The sequence below is a fragment of the Mesoplodon mirus genome (genome assembly GCF_964341445.2).
Source record: "Mesoplodon mirus genome assembly, chromosome: 6".
In the NCBI taxonomy this organism is placed as follows: Eukaryota; Metazoa; Chordata; class Mammalia; order Artiodactyla; family Ziphiidae; genus Mesoplodon; species Mesoplodon mirus.
Window position 1 is genome coordinate 85,369,107 of NC_138982.1, and position 18,094 is coordinate 85,387,200.

An 18,094-nucleotide genomic window follows, 5' to 3' on the forward strand; every position below is an offset into this window, starting at 1 on the left:
AATTGATTAGTAGGGGAGTGTCTGTTCCCTAAGAAATCCATTTAGGACATATAAACTTTTGCCCAAGCCTGTGCCAGTGACTGGTTAACCCATTGCTAGTTTTCTCCTGACCAAACTGCTGCCTAATCAGCCTGCTTCCCTATCACTTCAGTGTGCTAGCATTATCTTGTTTTGTTCATCCATAGTGTTGCAGATTTTTAAAAAGAAATTTTTTTTGAAACTGTACTGCTATGGCTTGCTTTTAAGATCTGTTGTTCTCTTTTTCCACCAAACTTTAAATGACAATCTTTCCTAGAAGGGATTTTTACCATAAACCTGACAACAACAACTCTTATTTATTGAGCATTTACTATGTGTCTGGCAGCATTCTAAGCATAGTATGATAATTAATTTAACTGATAGAATAAATTTATAAGAAGCATTTGATTGAACTTATTTTACAGTTGATGAAACTGAGGCAAAGAGAAATGAAGTGATAATTTATAGCCTAAGCAGAACTATTGGTTTCCCTGCCTGCCCAGGTTCCTGAACAATTGCTTGGAATTATTCCATGAGGCCTGGGATGCAGCAAGGAAAAACAAGTGTTCTTTACATGAAGATGATTCCATCACGGATGTAAGCCCCTTTGGGTGAAGAGCATCACTTTGTGACCTTGAGAGGTCCTTCTAAATTCTAAAGAATGATAAACCAAAAGGCTTGACCAAAGAAAGAAGTTGTACTTTGCACAGAGCAGTCAAACTTTCCCCAGTCAATATTGAATCATTTAAATGTCCCAGTGATAGATAACCCTAGAGTTATATAGGCTATGCTTACTCAGATTTGCTGTCGTAAAAATTCTAGAGGGGTATAGTGAATAATGTTCAGAGTTCTGGCTGGAGAACTGGGAGCCCTGAACTTCAATCTCAGCTCTGCTTCTTGCTGTTTGTGTGACCTTGGAGAACTGATTAGCCTCTCTGGGCCTCAGTTTCCTCCTATTATGATAAGCAATTCTCTACAGTGCCTTTTCCACAAATTTTAAGGTGATATGCTGATTTCAAAGAAAAGTGGTGAGAGAAGGTATTATGAAAGAAAACAGGTGTCAGTGTGTTTAATATACAACTGAAACGTTAGTGGTCCAATGATCAGTGGAGACTGGCATTTTATATCTTGATAGAATCTTGCTTCACTTCTAAGGTGAGAGAGACATCAGTTGCTGGCTTCTGCTAGGAGAGGAGCAGAAATCTTGCTCCAAGCTTCTGAATGCACTTCCATCCTGCTACAAGGAATGGACTAACTCTTCAAGGATAGTAGGGCAGGTACTGATGGCCTTGAGTGTCTTTGGAAGTGCACCAGCACTCATGGTATAAAAGAACATTCACACGGGGCTCCCCACCAGCCCCCACTCCACACCTGACCAGTTTAGGGAAACTGTCCTTAGATGCACACACAGTCCAGCTGATACTAGTTTTGCTAACGCTGAATTGTAGTCAAACATTTTCAAGACTTCAGACACTAGGATAATTGCGCCCTTCTTATTGGCATCATAAGAATGCTAGAAAACACCATGCTGTTTGAGAGCTTCTCGTTGTGGTCTCCTTTGGACGGGCAAATGGAAAATTGGGGAGGGAGAGGTTTAGGAGATTGCTCTGAACCTCAGAAACTTTGCAGACCTGATTCTGAAGATCTGACCCCTTTGTGCTAAATCAGAGAATAAAGAGTTCAGCTACTCAGATTCTCTGTTAGGAGGATGCCTCTCTGTCTCAGATCCTCTGTTAGGAGGATGCCTGGCATACCTTTATTTTTCTCATACTTCAGTGATTCCGCCCGTTCTGTTTTGGCCCGTTTTGCACTCAGAGTGCCGTCATGCATTTGCTGTGCTAAACAGGGAACAATAACAGCCTCTGCTTCCGTGGAACTCAAAGTTCACTAGTGAAGATAAGCATTAATCCAAACCTCAGACAAATGCATTTGAAATTAAAACTGAGATGAGTGTTATGAAGGAGAACAGAGCTTATAACAAAGGGACATAATTTTACCAAGGAGTCAAAGGAAGACATCTCTGTGGAATTTGTAACTGAAGTTTGAATGACGAGTGGGATTCCTAGTAGAGACATCATTAGGCCATAGGCCCCACAGCAGAGAAAACATGGTACCATGGAACATCAAGATGGCTTGTGGGCTGGAATGCAGAGATGATAAACATTGATGAGGCTGGAGGGGTGAAAGGGCAGAGCCATGGATGTCATGCTAGGGATGTTAGCCTTTATCCCGGAAGCCATAAGAAAGCATAAACAAGTTTCAAGCAGGACAGTGAGGAGACTGGCTGTCCAAATCAAAAGCTTCTCTTTGGCTTGAGAGTCCAAGTCACTTAGTGAAAGCATGCCATTCAGGGATGCAGGGCTACATGCTGATCTTCAAAGAGAAGAAAATCCCTATCCAACAGCCATGGTTTGGACTCCTATATCTGAGCAGTCATTCAGCTGGTCCTGAGATTCAAAGTATCCTATGGAAATGTTCCATATTTACTCCTAAAGGTCTAAGTACTGTGGTTTAATTGATAAGGATACTTAAAAGGAAGGCAAGTATTTGACCTATAGAAGCTCTTCCAACCCTGAGATTTATTTATACACTCGACAAATATTTATTGAATACCTGCTGCATGCCGGGCTCTTATCTAGGCCCCAGGGATACAATAGTTGACAATACATGCACTGTTGCTGCCTTCATGGCACATATGTTCTAACAGAGGAGATAAACTCTGAACAAGCAAATAAGTAAGTGTATGACATGATGCCAAGTAGTGATCGGTGCTCTTAATATTAGTAAATCAGGGTAAAATAATAGGAAGTAACAGAGGATACCATTTTTGAGAAGGTGATGAGAGAAATCCTTCCTGGGTTGTTGACATTTCAGCAGAAATCTGAATGAAGTGACTGAGTCAGGCAGAGGTCTGGGGAGGAACACTCCAAGCAGTTGAAACAGCAAGTGCAAAGGTTTGAAAGTTGGAATGGATTTCGTGTATTAGAAGAAAAGGAAGAAAGGCAAAGGAAGAAAGTCAATTAGCTTGAGTAAAGCAAACCAGGAGCAAAATGGTAGAATGGGGTCGGGGGCCAGACACATCCTATCATTCCCCTAAATTGCAGTCAAGTGTACTTTTACATGCCATACTCAGAGTTCTTGTACTTGTTTGCACACATCACATGTTACATCAAGTATTCGTAGTTGCAAATTGTTTTTTCCACCTCCAACTGCACAACATTTGTTCCAACAAAACAATCTCTTTCTGTGTGCCTTTCTTTCCATCTCTACCCATATATGTTCCTCTGAGAGTGTTCTTCCCACCCTTCCTCTCATGCTCCTTTCACTAGAGAGTACCAGACTACCTTTGTGCTTATTCTCAATTGATACAGAACTTTTTACCTGTTTTTGTTTTGCTAAATGTTTCCTTTTTAGAAATTGGCACCACCGTGCACTTCAAGCAAAAAGGTATGGTTCTTATTTCTGATTACCTTCTGTATGTTAAAATTAAGATTCTACAGAAATACATTGGGGCCTTATACACTTTATTTCATTTCAATAATCTGTGATAATAAATTCCATAACACATTTGCTACTATTTTTCCCAAATTGTGAACTTTCTCATTTGCGAAAAACAGCCCCTGATCCAACCCATGACCCCAATATTGCTTTTGACAGCTATTCATTTTTAAATCTCTGGAACTGAGCAAGTTATTCCCCCTCCCACTTTCCTTAAGTGCCCATGGTTAATTCTTGCAGAGCTGCACTTTGGGAAATGTTCACTGCCCAATGACAAGGCTTTCAGAAGAGACAGAGTCTACTTTACCATCCCTTGTTGGCTGTTCAAGTAGATATATTGCTAAAGGAGATAGAACAGAGTCTCCTAAAATGGAGCACTTGAGCATTTAATATCCCCTCCTGCCTGAGCGTTCTCCCAGGTCTTCATATACTCTCACCCTGCTACATGATACCCGGGCTGCTGGGATATCCCGGGATTTTGTGCCCTCCAACTGCCCCACATAACCTCATCAGCCATGTGGCATATAAGTTGTATACTTTCCCCTACAAAGACAGTGCAATCAGTTCAAAGCTTCAGGATATGGACCCTAAGATTCAAACAATTTGCCAATTCTGAGGTGTCATCTTCACAAAACCAACAGAAATCCCCGACAGTGTCATGGAAAAATCTGTTTGGCAGACACCACCCTCCATAAATCTTCATGGCCACCCACTTGGATTGGTAATTGTCTCCTATGAAGATGTCTTCTTCTCTGAGTTTCAAAGGGGATGAGACTACCAAGATCATTCTCAATAGTGAGAACCTATTCTTGTGGTACTTAGAGCCTATGAGTAAAGAGCCTCAGAGATTGTGCACACTTTGTTGGTTATACCCAGGAAAGGGCCAGCACCTTGTTTATGACCAGTGCTAGCAAGTCCTCACAGAATGCAGCAGGGAAGAGGTGACCAAAAATATGTACATAGGACCAAGATTATTTGGGGCAAAAAGTATAAACTACCATTCTCTTCAGCCCTTCTTCCCTCTCCAATGCCATGATTGTCAATTACATTTGAATCTTAAGTAGCTGGTGTTAGTAGAACATAGTGATACCACAGAGCATTGGTGTGGAGGAGAAAATAGGGCATAGGATTTTTTTTTTCAAAGACCAACGAGAAAAATTCCTCGTGTCATTCAAAGAAATTCTAAGTAATGGCCTAAAATTTCAAAATTTTGCAAGTCTAAATATTTGATGCTGTTTTGATGGAAAAAATATGATAATCCCACTTCACTGTGAGAATACTTCAGCCTTACCCAAGACTCACTTTATAGAAAGAGGAGCTAATGCATAAAGAATTATGGAGAAGGAACCCAAATTTAATTCTAAGACACACGGGTCGAAGAAAATATTAATATATCCCCTCTTCCAATCTGCTCCAGCCTGGAAATTATAGGCTGTCATCTCCAGTGGATTCATTCACGCAGAGAAAGCTGTACTGGTGGAAAGTGGACAGCAGGTGGCGCCAAAGTCCGTCTTTTTCCCTTTAAACATGGCTCCCAGGACATTGACGGGGGGCCTCAGTCTGGGCATCTAGATACTGAGACATTTAGGAGATTATTTTTCTCCTTTGCTTAACAATTATTTTGTATATCGTTTATATTTTTGTTTTCTTCTTAGTCAGTCAATCCTTAGTAATTCTAAGAAGAATTCAAACTTAAACTCATCTGGCCATTCTTCTTTTCTTGTATGACTGAACTATGTACAGGAATAAAATTATAAATGACCTGGATACCTTAGTGGCTGGAAGGAATGCACAGTGATCACTGAGGGTGTGGCTAATGATTATTTTGAATAAATCTGGTCCCAAATCCTGGAAAAGAGCTCAAAGTATTCAGGAGAAGCAACAGAAATGCTGCCACATTGAATCACAAAGTGTCTCCAAGCACATGCTCTCTAAAGCGGGTGCTGAAAAATCACCTTGTCCTTTCATTGAGATTTTACTGAAAGACAAATCAGTTGGTTTAGCAACCAAATCAGTTGGTTTAGCATCAGATTTGTAGGGTAAAGACTTGCCCCCAAATTCTCAGATACCGAAATTTCAGGATGTTTTATCAATCTTGCCCTTAATCACAAATCCCTTTGATAAGCATTGTCATGGCAAAGTGTGGTCCGGCTTCGACCCCGATACAGAGTCTCACCTATCATCCTGTCCTGGGGCTGAGAACCTTGACCTGGTGTGTTGACTCAAGATTCCCAATCCTGCGGCAGCTAAATTTCGCACCTTCGGGTCAAACATTAAAAGCCTTGACCCAGTTCACAAACCAATGCCTTTGATTCAGGTATTTCATGCCTTTCTGTAATCCAGACTTCTAGAGTTAATAACAATAATGATAATTCTACTGCTTATTGAATGTTTACTAGATAAACACATATACACATATAGGATGTGGCTAAATACCAGATATGATTTTTGTGTGTTACATGAAAAACATGTAGCAATTTTTGAATTGTGGTTCTATTTGCGCATCTATTCTTAAGGCTAATTTATGTTTGCAGACTCTTGCTTTCATTATATCTGTCAGTATATAAAAGCACTTGCTGAGTGTGGCCATCTGGCGTGGGAAATAAGATTTATTATTTGCATTTCCACAAATAAGCAGAAATTTCATAACTATGAACTAAAACATAATTAATGATTTTGCTGATTATTCTTTCCTGAAATAGCCATTAACTGAAGTTGTCTCCTATGCCGTCATATACATGTCTGTAATTGCACACACATTTGTGTTGATTCCACAACTATCACCCGTTTACCCTTGTACTTTTTCAAGCCTATTTATTTTTTCTCAAAACCAATTATGAAAAGAGGAAGTCATATAAGCACATCAAATAGCTATATGAGAGCACTTAATAAATAGTAATTGATAGAGATGAAAATATCTTTAACAGATCCACAAAATCCATTTCCAATATGTAATAATAATTTTATTAGAGATAAAATTAAAGATTATTAGCACAGTTGTACTGGGATTCCCTATGTATAACATAGAATAACATGTGAAAGTAACAGTGAATTCTCAATTATGTGTATTAAAAGACCTATAATGTGTGTATATCATATGTGTATATATGAGTATGCATATAACAAATATACTTATCATGGTATCTGCATATATATGTGTGTACATACATTAGCAAGAACGTTATATATGAAAGGTTTATCTAGGTTCATATATGCATATATCATATTTTTCAATGATGGCATTTTTGTTTTTTCAAATATTTACTACCCTTCAAATAAAATGGTAACACTAGACTTTTCAGACTCCCCTAGGTACCACTCAACTCCAAGATGTCTGAAAGATAATCTAGCCTGTCCCAGCACTAAAAATGAGATTAAGAAAATAGGCAGAATTGAGTCTTTCTGAAAACTTTCTGTTTTCATACTATCCCTAGGGCAAAACAAAAATCATTCTTGCTTAACCCTGTATGGCCTCAATTTGTGTGTAGACTTTGTTTTGGAAGCATCACTGACACACTAATCCAAACAAATGTGCCACAGAGCTCATGACATCTAAAGTCTAAAGAGGAATTAAAATGATAGGGAAACACATTGCCATCACGCCAGAAGCCCTGGAGAGATACCATTAAAGGAGATGAAAGGTCCTAAAAGGCCAGAAAGAATGGGGTTGGGGGGAGGTGAATTAGGAAGAACATTGAGCTAAGACTCAGAACACTAGGGCCTGGTCAACAATTACTAATCAGGTGCTTTGTGCAGGATGTAAAATCTTCCTGAACCTTAATTCCTCATGAAAAGCATGAACCTGAAGGTAGCTACAGTGCCTTTTATTAATATGATCCTACAGCCATTCAGAAAAATTAAATTGATTGAATATTTACATTGTTTTTCTGTGTTTCCATAGCTCAACATATAATAACACTCATTTTATCCTGTAACTATGCTGTTCAAACTTTGTATATATTCATGTTTTTATATTAGGGGTTATTTTTAATATTCTCAAGAGACATTCTAGTAAAAAAAATCTTCTAATGAAAATCATTTTTTCAAAGATAATGGATGCCATCCTGTTGTTTTGTTTGTTCTGGGCTACTGTTTTAAACAAACCCAGATTTTATTTGCCGAATGTTTGACAAGAGACTCACCAGCACCCCTTCACTGTGTAACCACACTGTGCAGTGGTGACAGGCAAAGTTTCTGGAGCCAGCCACACGGGGGATCCCCAGCTCCTCTGCTTACTAGCTGTGTAAACTCGTGTGATGGATTTAACCTGTCTGTGCCTCCCTTATCTCACTGTGAAACAGGGTTCACTAGAGTACCTGCCTCATAACATGCTTGTGTGCTTGTATTTGTAAAGCATTTATAACAGTACTTGTAAGAAGTGCTCCATAATTGTTCCTTGGTTGTATTTGGTTGTTGTTGTTCCTATTATTATTTACATAAAACACAGATAGGAAAACATTTTTGAGTTCAACATTTTCTGTATTATTTTACACCTGATCTGGTATGTTTGTAGACAATTTTGGAAACATGTACCTACCAGAGAATGCTTCCATTTCATTTGAAAACCATCATAGGTTTAAACACACACACACACACACACACACACACTCATTCACACGTATTGATCTCCGTATGTGCCCTCAAAACTTCCAAGTGACACATAATTACAGTGACACCAATTTCTCTTTTGAATGTCATTGTCTAAGCATACAGTTTATTTTATTTATTTTAATTTTTTAACATCTTTATTGGAGTATAATTGCTTTACAATGGTGTGTTAGTTTCTGCTGTATAACAAAGTGAATCAGCTATACATATACATATATCCCCATATCTCCTCCCTCTTGCATCTCCCTCCCACCCTCCCTAACCCACCCCTCTAGGTGGTCATGAAGCATCAAGCTGATCTCCCTGTTCTGTGCAGCTGCTTCCCACTAGCCATCCATTTTACATTTGGTAGTGTATATATGTCCATGCCACTCTCTCACTTCATCCCAGCTTACCCTTCCCCCTCCCCATTTCCTCAAGTCCATTCTGTACATCTGCATCTTTATTCCTCTCCTGCCCCTAGGTTCTTCAGAACCTTTTTTTTTTTTTTACATTCCATATATATGTGTTAGCATATGGTATTTGTTTTTCTCTTTCTGACTTACTTCACTCTGTATGACAGTCTCTAGGTCCATCCACCTCACTACAAATAACTCAATTTCATTTCTTTTTATGGCTGAGTAATATTCCATTGTATATATGTGCCACATCTTCTTTATCCGTTCCTCTGTCAATGGACACTTAGGTTGCTTCCATGTCTTGGCTATTGTAAATAGAGCTACAATGAACATTGTAGTACATGTATCTTTTTGAATTATTGTTTTCTCAGGGTATATGCCCAGCAGTGGGATTGCTGGGTCATATGGTAGTTCTATTTGTAGTTTTTTAAGGAACCTCCATACTGTTCTCCATAGTGGCTGTATCAATTTACATTCCCACCAACAGTGCAAGAGGGTTCCCTTTTCTCCACACCCTCTCCAGCATTTATTGTTTTGTTTTGTTTTTTTTTTTTTTTTTGCGGTACGCGGGCTTCTCACTGTTGTGGCCTCTCCCGTTGCGGCGCACAGGCTCCGGACGCGGAGGCTCAGCGGCCATGGCTCACGGGCGCAGCCGCTCCGCGGCATGTGGGATCCTCCCAGACTGGGGCACGAACTCGTGTCCCCTGCATCGGCAGGCGGACTCTCAACCACTTGCGCCACCAGGGAAGCCCTCCAGCATTTATTGTTTGTAGAGTTTTTGATGATGGCCATTCTGACTGGTGTGAGATGATATCTCATTGTAGTTTTGATTTGCATTTCTCTAATGATTAATGATGTTGAGCATTCTTTCATGTGTTTGTTGGCAATCTGTATATCTTTTTGGAGAAATGTCTATGTAAGTCTTCTGCCCACTTTTGGATTGGGTTGTTTGTTTTTTTTGATATTGAGTTTCATAAGCTGTTTGTATAATTTGGAGATTAATCCTTTGTCAGTCGCTTTGTTTGCAAATATTTTCTCCCATTCTGAGGGTTATCTTTTTGTCTTGTTTATGGTTTCCTTTGCTATGCAAAAGCTTTTAAGTTTCATTAGGTCCCATTTATTTATTTTTGTTTTTCTTTCCATTTCTCTAGGAGGTGGGTCAAAAAGGATCTTGCTGTGATTTGTGTCATAGAGTGTTCTGCCTGTGTTTTCCTCTAAGAGTTTTATAGTGTCTGGCCTTACATTTAGGTCTTTAATCCATTTTGAGTTTATTTTTGTGTATGGTGTTAGGGAGTGTTCTAATTTCATTCTTTTACATGTAGCTGTCCAGTTTTCCCAACACCACTTATTGAAGCGGATGTCTTCTCCATTGTATATTCTTGCATCCTTTATCAAAGATAAGGTGACCATATGTGCATGGGTTTACCTCTGGTAAGCATACAGTCTTAAATTCAAAAGTCTTTGGTGTGAAAAATACTACTATTTTTCTCTTGTAATGAATCTAAATGAACAGAGCTATATAAAAGGAGAAAATGCAACAGGCAAATCATAGGAGACAAGCTCTTTGGACCTACATTTACTGCCTCAATTCTCTTTGTGTCAACACACAAATCCCTTCCCCACTTTCCTCTCCATTCTTACACCCACATCCTCCAAATCGTGTCCACATTGGGAAAACTCAGGTGGCACTGGGAAACCCACAGACAGCCCCTCCAGGATGAATTCTGGGCAAGTTCAAGCCTCAGTTCTGCTTCTGGTTTGGACCTGCCTTGCTAGGCTTTTTTGTTTTTGTTGTTATTGTCTTTAGTTTTTATTTTTAAAGTGTCAAATGAAGACTTTGAACCAGATGATCCCCTGCTGCTGCTTAAGATTCCACAATGAGTTGACTTATTTTCTGCCTTGCAGCTAAGGTGCCACCCATCCATAAATGTTACTTTGAAACAATTCCCCTCCCCATTAACAAATAAATAATTACTGCTTTCCTCTGAGAAAGGAGAGAGTAACAGATTGCTTCCATGTTTATTGATGGAGATGCTGTGATGAATCAGCTGGAGGAGGCTGTGTCTGGCTGCTGAAGGACCCTCACCAATGCTTGGACTCTTAATGAGAGCTGGCATCACAGTGCTGTGCAGAGCAGGGCATGCAGGATGAAGTTGGGCAAAGAGGAGACCACTCCTCCATCACACAGGATACCCATTAAAATACTTATAGCTCAAGGAGAAGGATTTAGAAAAGATCGTGAGCCCTTCTTGGGCTGCATATAAGTGCCCTGACTTTGAGATGCTGGTACATGGCCCAGTCTTACCTCTGACACAGTCAGCTGTGAGCTGTGACATAGAGTAGGCCAGATGTAACTATTCTCTTTTCTCTCTCTCTTTTGCACTGCAGGACCTGGGTCGGTGAGAGGAATAAACGGATCCATCAGTCTGGCCGTACCACTGTGGCTGCTGGCAGCATCTCTGCTCTGCCTTCTCAGCAAATGTTAACAGAATAAAAGTTTAAAAAGAATAATAATAAAAAAAACACACAAAAATGCGTCACACAGGATACAGAGCGAGAGAGAGAGCGAGCGAGATGGGGGGAGACCGTTTATTTCACAACTTTGTGTGTTAATAAATGAAAGGGAAAATAAGAAAACGAAGAAGAAAATACAACATTTAAAACAATTTTTAAAATCCATCAATAAAAATAGACATATAATTCAGGGTGGGAAAAGTTCTACCAAGAAATGTGTATATCTAAGCAAATGTATACTGTGTAAAGACTCCATCATGGTAAAGAGATCCAATGTTGTAAAAATAAGACAAGTGAAGAAGTACCAGATGGATATTAACCCTCCACCACCACACACACACACACACACACACGCACACACACACACTTGATCCTTCATCTTTTTTCATTTGTGGGGAAAGAAAAAATACTGTCTTGCAGGTCTTGCCTTTGGTGTTTATACTTCCATCATCATTTTATTCTGATTTTTATTTGAGCTGACTCATAGCCATTCAGACTATCAATGGAGTCCTGCCCTGAGCCTTACCTGGCTTTCCTGCCTCCACTCTCTCTCCAACTTTTAAGACCATCTACTTTCCCTTCAGTGTGTTCTATCTCCCCCACATCTGTCCGGGATATGCCCCCTTTATCCTTCCCCCACCACTTCCTTTCACTCCCCCCCGCCCGCCCCACCAGCACTAGTCACGCCGCAGATGCTAGGAAGTGCCATTTTAATTCTCTCCACTGCGCGCGCGTGCTGTCTCTCGCTCTCAACGTGGGTGTACGTGTGTGTGAGCGTGTGCGCCTCTCTCTAAAGCATGCCGAGGGAATGGTCCATGTGTACATAGACTCATTGTGCTGTAGATACTGTCGCTCATCGTAATCTTGAGATGCGGCTGTGACAAGGGGCTGGGGCCGTGGTGTGAAGGAGGCCAGGGGCAGAGCCACTCCCCCATCCACGGCTGTCACAGGACCTGTGTGTATCAGCCCAAGCTGGGTCCCGCCTCCGGGCAGAACCTCATCTTCCTCCCAGTGCAGTTGTCAGAACCCAGTCCAGAGTCACTCAGATTATCACTGTCAGTGAAAGTGCCTACTATTATTGATGGGGTGAGCAAACAGCAGAAAGAATCAGTGATGCGTATGAGGTGACCTAAGAGAGAAGGTTTACCGACTTCACTCTTGTTTCCCGCGTCTGAGGGATTCATGTATTTCCTGGCTTTTTGCAGACTTGGTCCTGCTCTGCTGCAGGAATGAGTAGCATGTGTGGGGCAAATTCCCAGAAGCAGGAAGGTCTCCAAGTGTTAAGTCCTAACGAAAGGATGAAGAGCCACGTGGAGATCCTAAGCAGCCTTGGTTTGCCCCCTCTCCAATCGTTAAATAACACTGCATTTGCCCCATGGTTTTCCCTGAGCAGAGATTTCCCTATTTCAGATAAAATACAGTGAGCGTGAGCAAGGCAGAAGTACAGATGCCCAGGTCCCTACTCATACGGTAGAAATACTATCACAGCCCCAATACAAAGCGCTAGCCATAACAAAAAGGAACCCCCTCCTTGTGCTCCTTTGCAGCTCTCTGTCCTGGTGTTCTAGGCTAATACTTTATTTGGTGGCCCACATCATCTCCCCTCTCATCCACTGATGGTGTTTGCAGCACCACTGTTCATAGTATTCCATCGTTATCTTCGGGCTGGCCACTCCACTGGAAACGGCATTATATTCCATCTTTTCTGCTCAGTCTTGGCTTCTAGTCTCCTGAAAAAGATACAGTGGGGGATATAGTGTTTAAGTTTACATCTACAAGAGTCATCTTGCCATTAACACTGAAATGTGAGTTCTTAACCAGAAGAGCTGAGAAACTTGTAATCATTTAGGCAAAACTTACATACATACCACAAAGCTTGGCATCACCACCACACCAGAAGGATTTTCTTAGGAAAAGCCTTACAGAGAGATCTGGCTCTCTGTGTGTAGATATCTGTGTCAGGAAACCAACCATTGCTTTCACTTAGATAGGAGGCATTGGAAATGGCTCAGTTAGTGAAAGGACAGAGGATTGTTACTGAAGTCATAATTGAATGTATTTCAGCAGAGCCAAATATGGTACCTCACCAAGTCTTAGAACCTGGGAAATAGCTGTTTTGTGATGTAAAACAGGAAACTTCATAACTAAATCAGAAAAGGAAGGAAGAAAGGGAGGAAGGAAGGGAGGAAGAAACAGAAAGAAAGGGAGGGAGAAAGAAAAAGGAAACAAGAGGGAGGATGGAAGGAAAGAGGGCAGGAAGGAAGAAAGAAAAATAAATATGAAATTTATCTTTATAGATTTTATTAATTGAAGGGTCTTTGCAATGAATCTCTTCTTTGAAGGTAATGATCTCCTTGATGAGCAGTAATCTTAATCTCGTCTAGGGAATTCTGTTGTTTGTTTTAAAAGCTTAGCACCAGACTTCTTTTATGATTTTGCAGTTTAGACATGAAATAGAAGGACACATTAGGCTTGGTGGTGTGTAAAAGTATTTGTGGCAGATCCTGACATAGGACTGACATTCTTATCCAAGATGGTAGCTACTAAAATATAGAGAAGGTGAGCCATATTCCTATGCAGCATCAATTTATTGACAATCAGGGATTTCCCTAACAGTTTAGTCTTCTTAGTGCAGGAATAAAAGCTTATCATCCTTGATGATCAATATTTCCCATATATTGAAGAGTCAGCCGCATCCTTAAGTGGAAGCTGTAGTGGAGTGCATGCTAATTTAAAGATATATAAGAAGAGAAAAGTAATAGGAGTTAATTCTGATTAGTATCAATTTCAGGAACAGATCCCCATGGCACATCACAGAATTTAATCATACACCTAGATTTCTTATTGTCTCTGCCTTATCCTAACGACAAGGTCTTGGCTTTATGGAAGGAGATTATCCATTGAAAGGCATGTCTTTGCCATGTCAGCACCATTTGTTCCCTGAGTTTTATTATAATGGTCCGTATATTCAACATAATTAAACATGTATTGAATATTGTGGTGTTTGCTTATGTCTCTGGTAGGATCTGGGTATTTTGTCCTGTCTCCTGTTTCAGAGCAATCATTGACCCCAGAAACCTCATAGGTTTGAGGATGTTTTTAAACAATGTGAAAAATGGAAGAAAACATAGTTTGGAGAAAGGTCAGGAAAAAGGTAGAAGCCAGAGAACTGACACCAAGAGAGTAAGTTTAAACATGGGACTTCTTGGAATTTAGTTCATCACAGTGCGATAAATCTCTTCAAGAATTTTGTCCATTGGTAATCAAAGCTTGAAACCCTACAATGAAAAGAACCAACTGGTTGGAAGCAGTATACTGAAAGGAGTGAAATACATCAATTAAACTGAATGGCTAATATATTTAATGTCCTTTGTATGCAAAGTGAAACTCTACCATTCGTAAAATAAAATCCTTAGACCTGATTTGCACTTAACTAAAGTGGAAATGACCTTGACCAAGGGCAGTTCCTGAAGAATGAAAACTATCCTAGGTTTTACAACTGCAGAATTATATCCTCTGTGCAATTGTTCACCAGAACGTTTTGCCTTGTTGGAGGAACAGTCTTACTAGTTTTGAGACATAAAATCCCTCTGCTCTAAAAGAACTAAGGCTTAGGGAAAAGTCCTTTCATTTTCCATTGGGAGGAATTGTCCCATTGACCTTTGCCTTCTCTTCCAGATCAGACAGACGCCACCCTTGCCCTGAGCATTTTTTTACTACATCTTCAGACAATTGGGGCTATTCATAGAGACCTTGTAAAAGTACTCGTGATTTTCATGTTCTTGGAGGGCAGAAACAAAAATCTGTTTCTCCTCCAAAAATAGACTTACCTCCTTTGCACACAAAAACTAAACTCCTCAGCATGAAACTGTTTCTGAGTTATTACCTACTAAGTTATTAGCTTCTTAACCGTTCCAGAATCATAGATTCCATCCCCAGGTTAGTTGTGGTTTGACTGTTTCTGTTGGCTTGTGTCCCAGAATTTCCCATTTTGTTTTTTGCAGGTCTTGAATTATTTGTGGAAAAATAATATATATGTGTATGTATTTTTTTTAAATCTTATCTTTACAGATGCTATATTTACAATATTATATGTATTATAAAACAAATCTAGAATAATGATTTAAACTTAAAAGGAAGAAAAGTACTAAATTTGGTTTTAAAAAAAAGAGCTATGCTTCATTTAGAAAGACATGGAGCCCTGTTTTTCTACTTTGTAATGATTTGTTTAAAAGGAATTTGCTTATGGACCATGTTCCATGGGAATAACCATGACCTTATTTTTCTCTTCAACTTTAAAACCTTTCAGGCTGTATTTAGTCTTGGTTCCTAATAACTATCATTTTTTTATAGAAATATAAGTGCAATGCTATACCTGACCTACAAAAACTATTAATATTTTGAAGACAAATATTAAACACACCACAAAAATTGTTAGATAAAAACCCTGAGTTAAGAAATGCAAATCCAATTTAGGAAGGCTCCTTTACTTAAGTGTTTAAAATATTTCTTCTCCAAAGACTGCATTTGCTCCAGTGGTGTAAATTTTCCAGAGCGGTTGGCATAATATCTGTAAACGTCTCACTAAAGGCAAAATGGAGTTTACATTTATGTGCATACAGTAGAAGAGAAGTAAACTATTCTCATTTGCAGCTATGTTGTTAAATGTGGCCAACTGATATTCAAGAAAGAATTTGTCTTCACCCAGCAACGCACATGACTTTCCTGTTGGCAAGCAAGCTGGTGTTAACGTTAGGGGTAGGTTTAGCATATACACCAGTGTAAATGTTTATGGATATCATGGAAAACTTATTTTAAAATCTTGATTTCCCTTCAGCGCATTTACATACTGTGTGCTGATTAATAAATTAGGCACCAATCATGTGTAAATCAGTAGTTTATGTACATAATATAAACTATGTAAACTTCATTTTTCATGCAGGGCGCAAGTTCAGCTAAACCTATGAATCTGAGAGGAAAAAAAATTAAATAAAAATAAATAAAAACCAAAGCATGTCACAGGTCAGAATGGGAAGAAGGATGACTAATTGCCCAAACATGAGGTTGTCTCAGCAAAAGGAAGCAGACCCACAGAACTGTTAAAGGTTCACATCCTGCTCAGGTCACAGGAGGCCACCTCTTTGTTCCTTCAGGACCTAAGTGGGGTTCCTCCCAACTGTTGCCACAGTTTTCTCACCTGACCCCAGAGCAAGGGAAATGGAGAGACAGGAAGGCAGACATCTAAGGGCTCATGTGTCTGTTACATCAAGTCTCAAGTGTCTTCTTGTTACCTCTTACTTACCACCTAAGAAGTCTCATTTCAACAGCTCCAAGGAGAGTAAGTTACCTATACCCTGATGAGCAAAATATGATTCAGTTTTTATTTTCCATCCAACAAAGACATTGGGAGAGCTTCTTTGTCATCTCAATCCTAAGAAATTGAGGGGTGTTCAAAAATATGTTATATCCTTGAGAAATATCTTGCTAAATCACCCTAGGAAAGAGTTACTCTTGCTTACTCTGGTAGATCTATTTTCTATATATCTATCCTGACTGTTGCAAATGAGGAAAGAATCATTTTAATCGGGAGTATCTCTCTCAGGCACGTTCTCTTGAAGTCTTTTTGAAGTGTCTGTTTTGTTTCACAGAATGACATATACATGTCTTCTGCAATCTGCACAGCTGGTACATAAATAGTCATCAAAGAGATCACTACAGGGACCACATGAATTTTCTGCAAAGACTGTTATCGAAAGGAATTTAGGTCAAATTAATATTACACTTCAAGCACACTCCTCTACCCAATATAAATGACAACTTTATAAAGTGAGGTAGGTGGAAGGTGGATTGGGAGTCAGGAAAATTGGGTCCTAGCCCTGGGTCTGTACTATAAGCAAGCCATGTGACCTTAGGTAAATTAGTTGAATTTTCTGAGTCTTGGTTTTCTCATCCAGAAAGTGAGAAATTTGAATGACATCTCTAAAACTTCTGTCTTCTCTAAATTCTCTGATTCTGAAGAAGAATTTAATCCTCCTGTAGCGCTGTGCCCACCTCATCATTCTAAGCAGCTAATTGTCATCTCTGGTTTGATCACTTTGATCTAGTTTGATCTTCACTTCTCAGAACCATCATGCCAACATCTCCATCTCCAAAGCCAAAACTTTCTAGAATACAGGGTCCCTGGACTGGTTGTATAATTCTCTTCTGATCAAAACTTCTTAACAATGTAGAGAAGGGACACATTCAGATTATGCTGCTGGCATTGAGAGAGCTGGAGTTGTTTCCTTAGTTAAAATATTATAAAATCTGACTCTTGAACTATATTCTAATAATCTTTCATAGGGAGAAAATAGCCAGGTATTAGGCATGTAATAAGTGAGGAAGTTGTGCATGTGAAGGGAAACAGTTGTTTCTCATCCTGGGCCAAGTGCCTTATGATAGTAAATGGTTGTCCTTGAAAACTCTTTTCTTGTGCTGGTGGCCATAAGCATGTTGTCCCAGGCAGATTCAAAGGCTGTTCTATGAGAAATAGACAAGATAATATACTTTGTTTTGGAAGGAACTTCTCATGGCATAAGACTTATAGGCTTATAGGCTTATAGGCTATGTAGTCAAGTAAATGGATGGAGAGAAAACAAACCTCATTTTGAAAAAGTACAAGTCAGGACCATTTTAAAAAGACAAGTTGAAAATAGGACAAAAATAAACACATTTTAGCAGGTTATAGGGCTGAATATAAGAGTTGTGAAGGCCAAAATCAAATGTGAAAGTTAAGTACTCTGAGCAGAGCATGAGTAGAGAGGATGGTTTCTCAGACGATTAATGAGGAATTACCATGTGCCATGTTCTGGATGGACTGAGCACAGCTGCACTTGTCTTGACCCAACAAAGTATAGCCCCACGCTATCCTAGATGCTCAACTTAGCATCTGTCCAATGGTAGTTTTTCATTCATTGCTTAAGAGAACAGAAAGAATCCGAGTCTCCTGTGCACTGAAAAGCAGGGATTATTCATAACTTCCCAGCATTAGTATCACTTTATATAGATAAGGATTTACA

General features: G+C 39.5%; 1 protein-coding gene across 1 annotated transcript in view; it reads left to right on the forward strand.

The window, feature by feature from the left end:
* The window catches only part of LSAMP (limbic system associated membrane protein), a 644,611-nt gene extending 630,621 nt beyond the window's left edge, over nucleotides 1-13,990 (forward strand). The window contains exon 7 of the mRNA XM_082625495.1: nucleotides 10,911-13,990. Within this exon, the coding sequence (XP_082481621.1) occupies nucleotides 10,911-11,008 (98 nt within the window). The 3' untranslated portion in view covers nucleotides 11,009-13,990. The remainder of the gene's footprint in view (nucleotides 1-10,910) is intronic.
* Nucleotides 13,991-18,094: the final 4,104 nt, after the last annotated feature.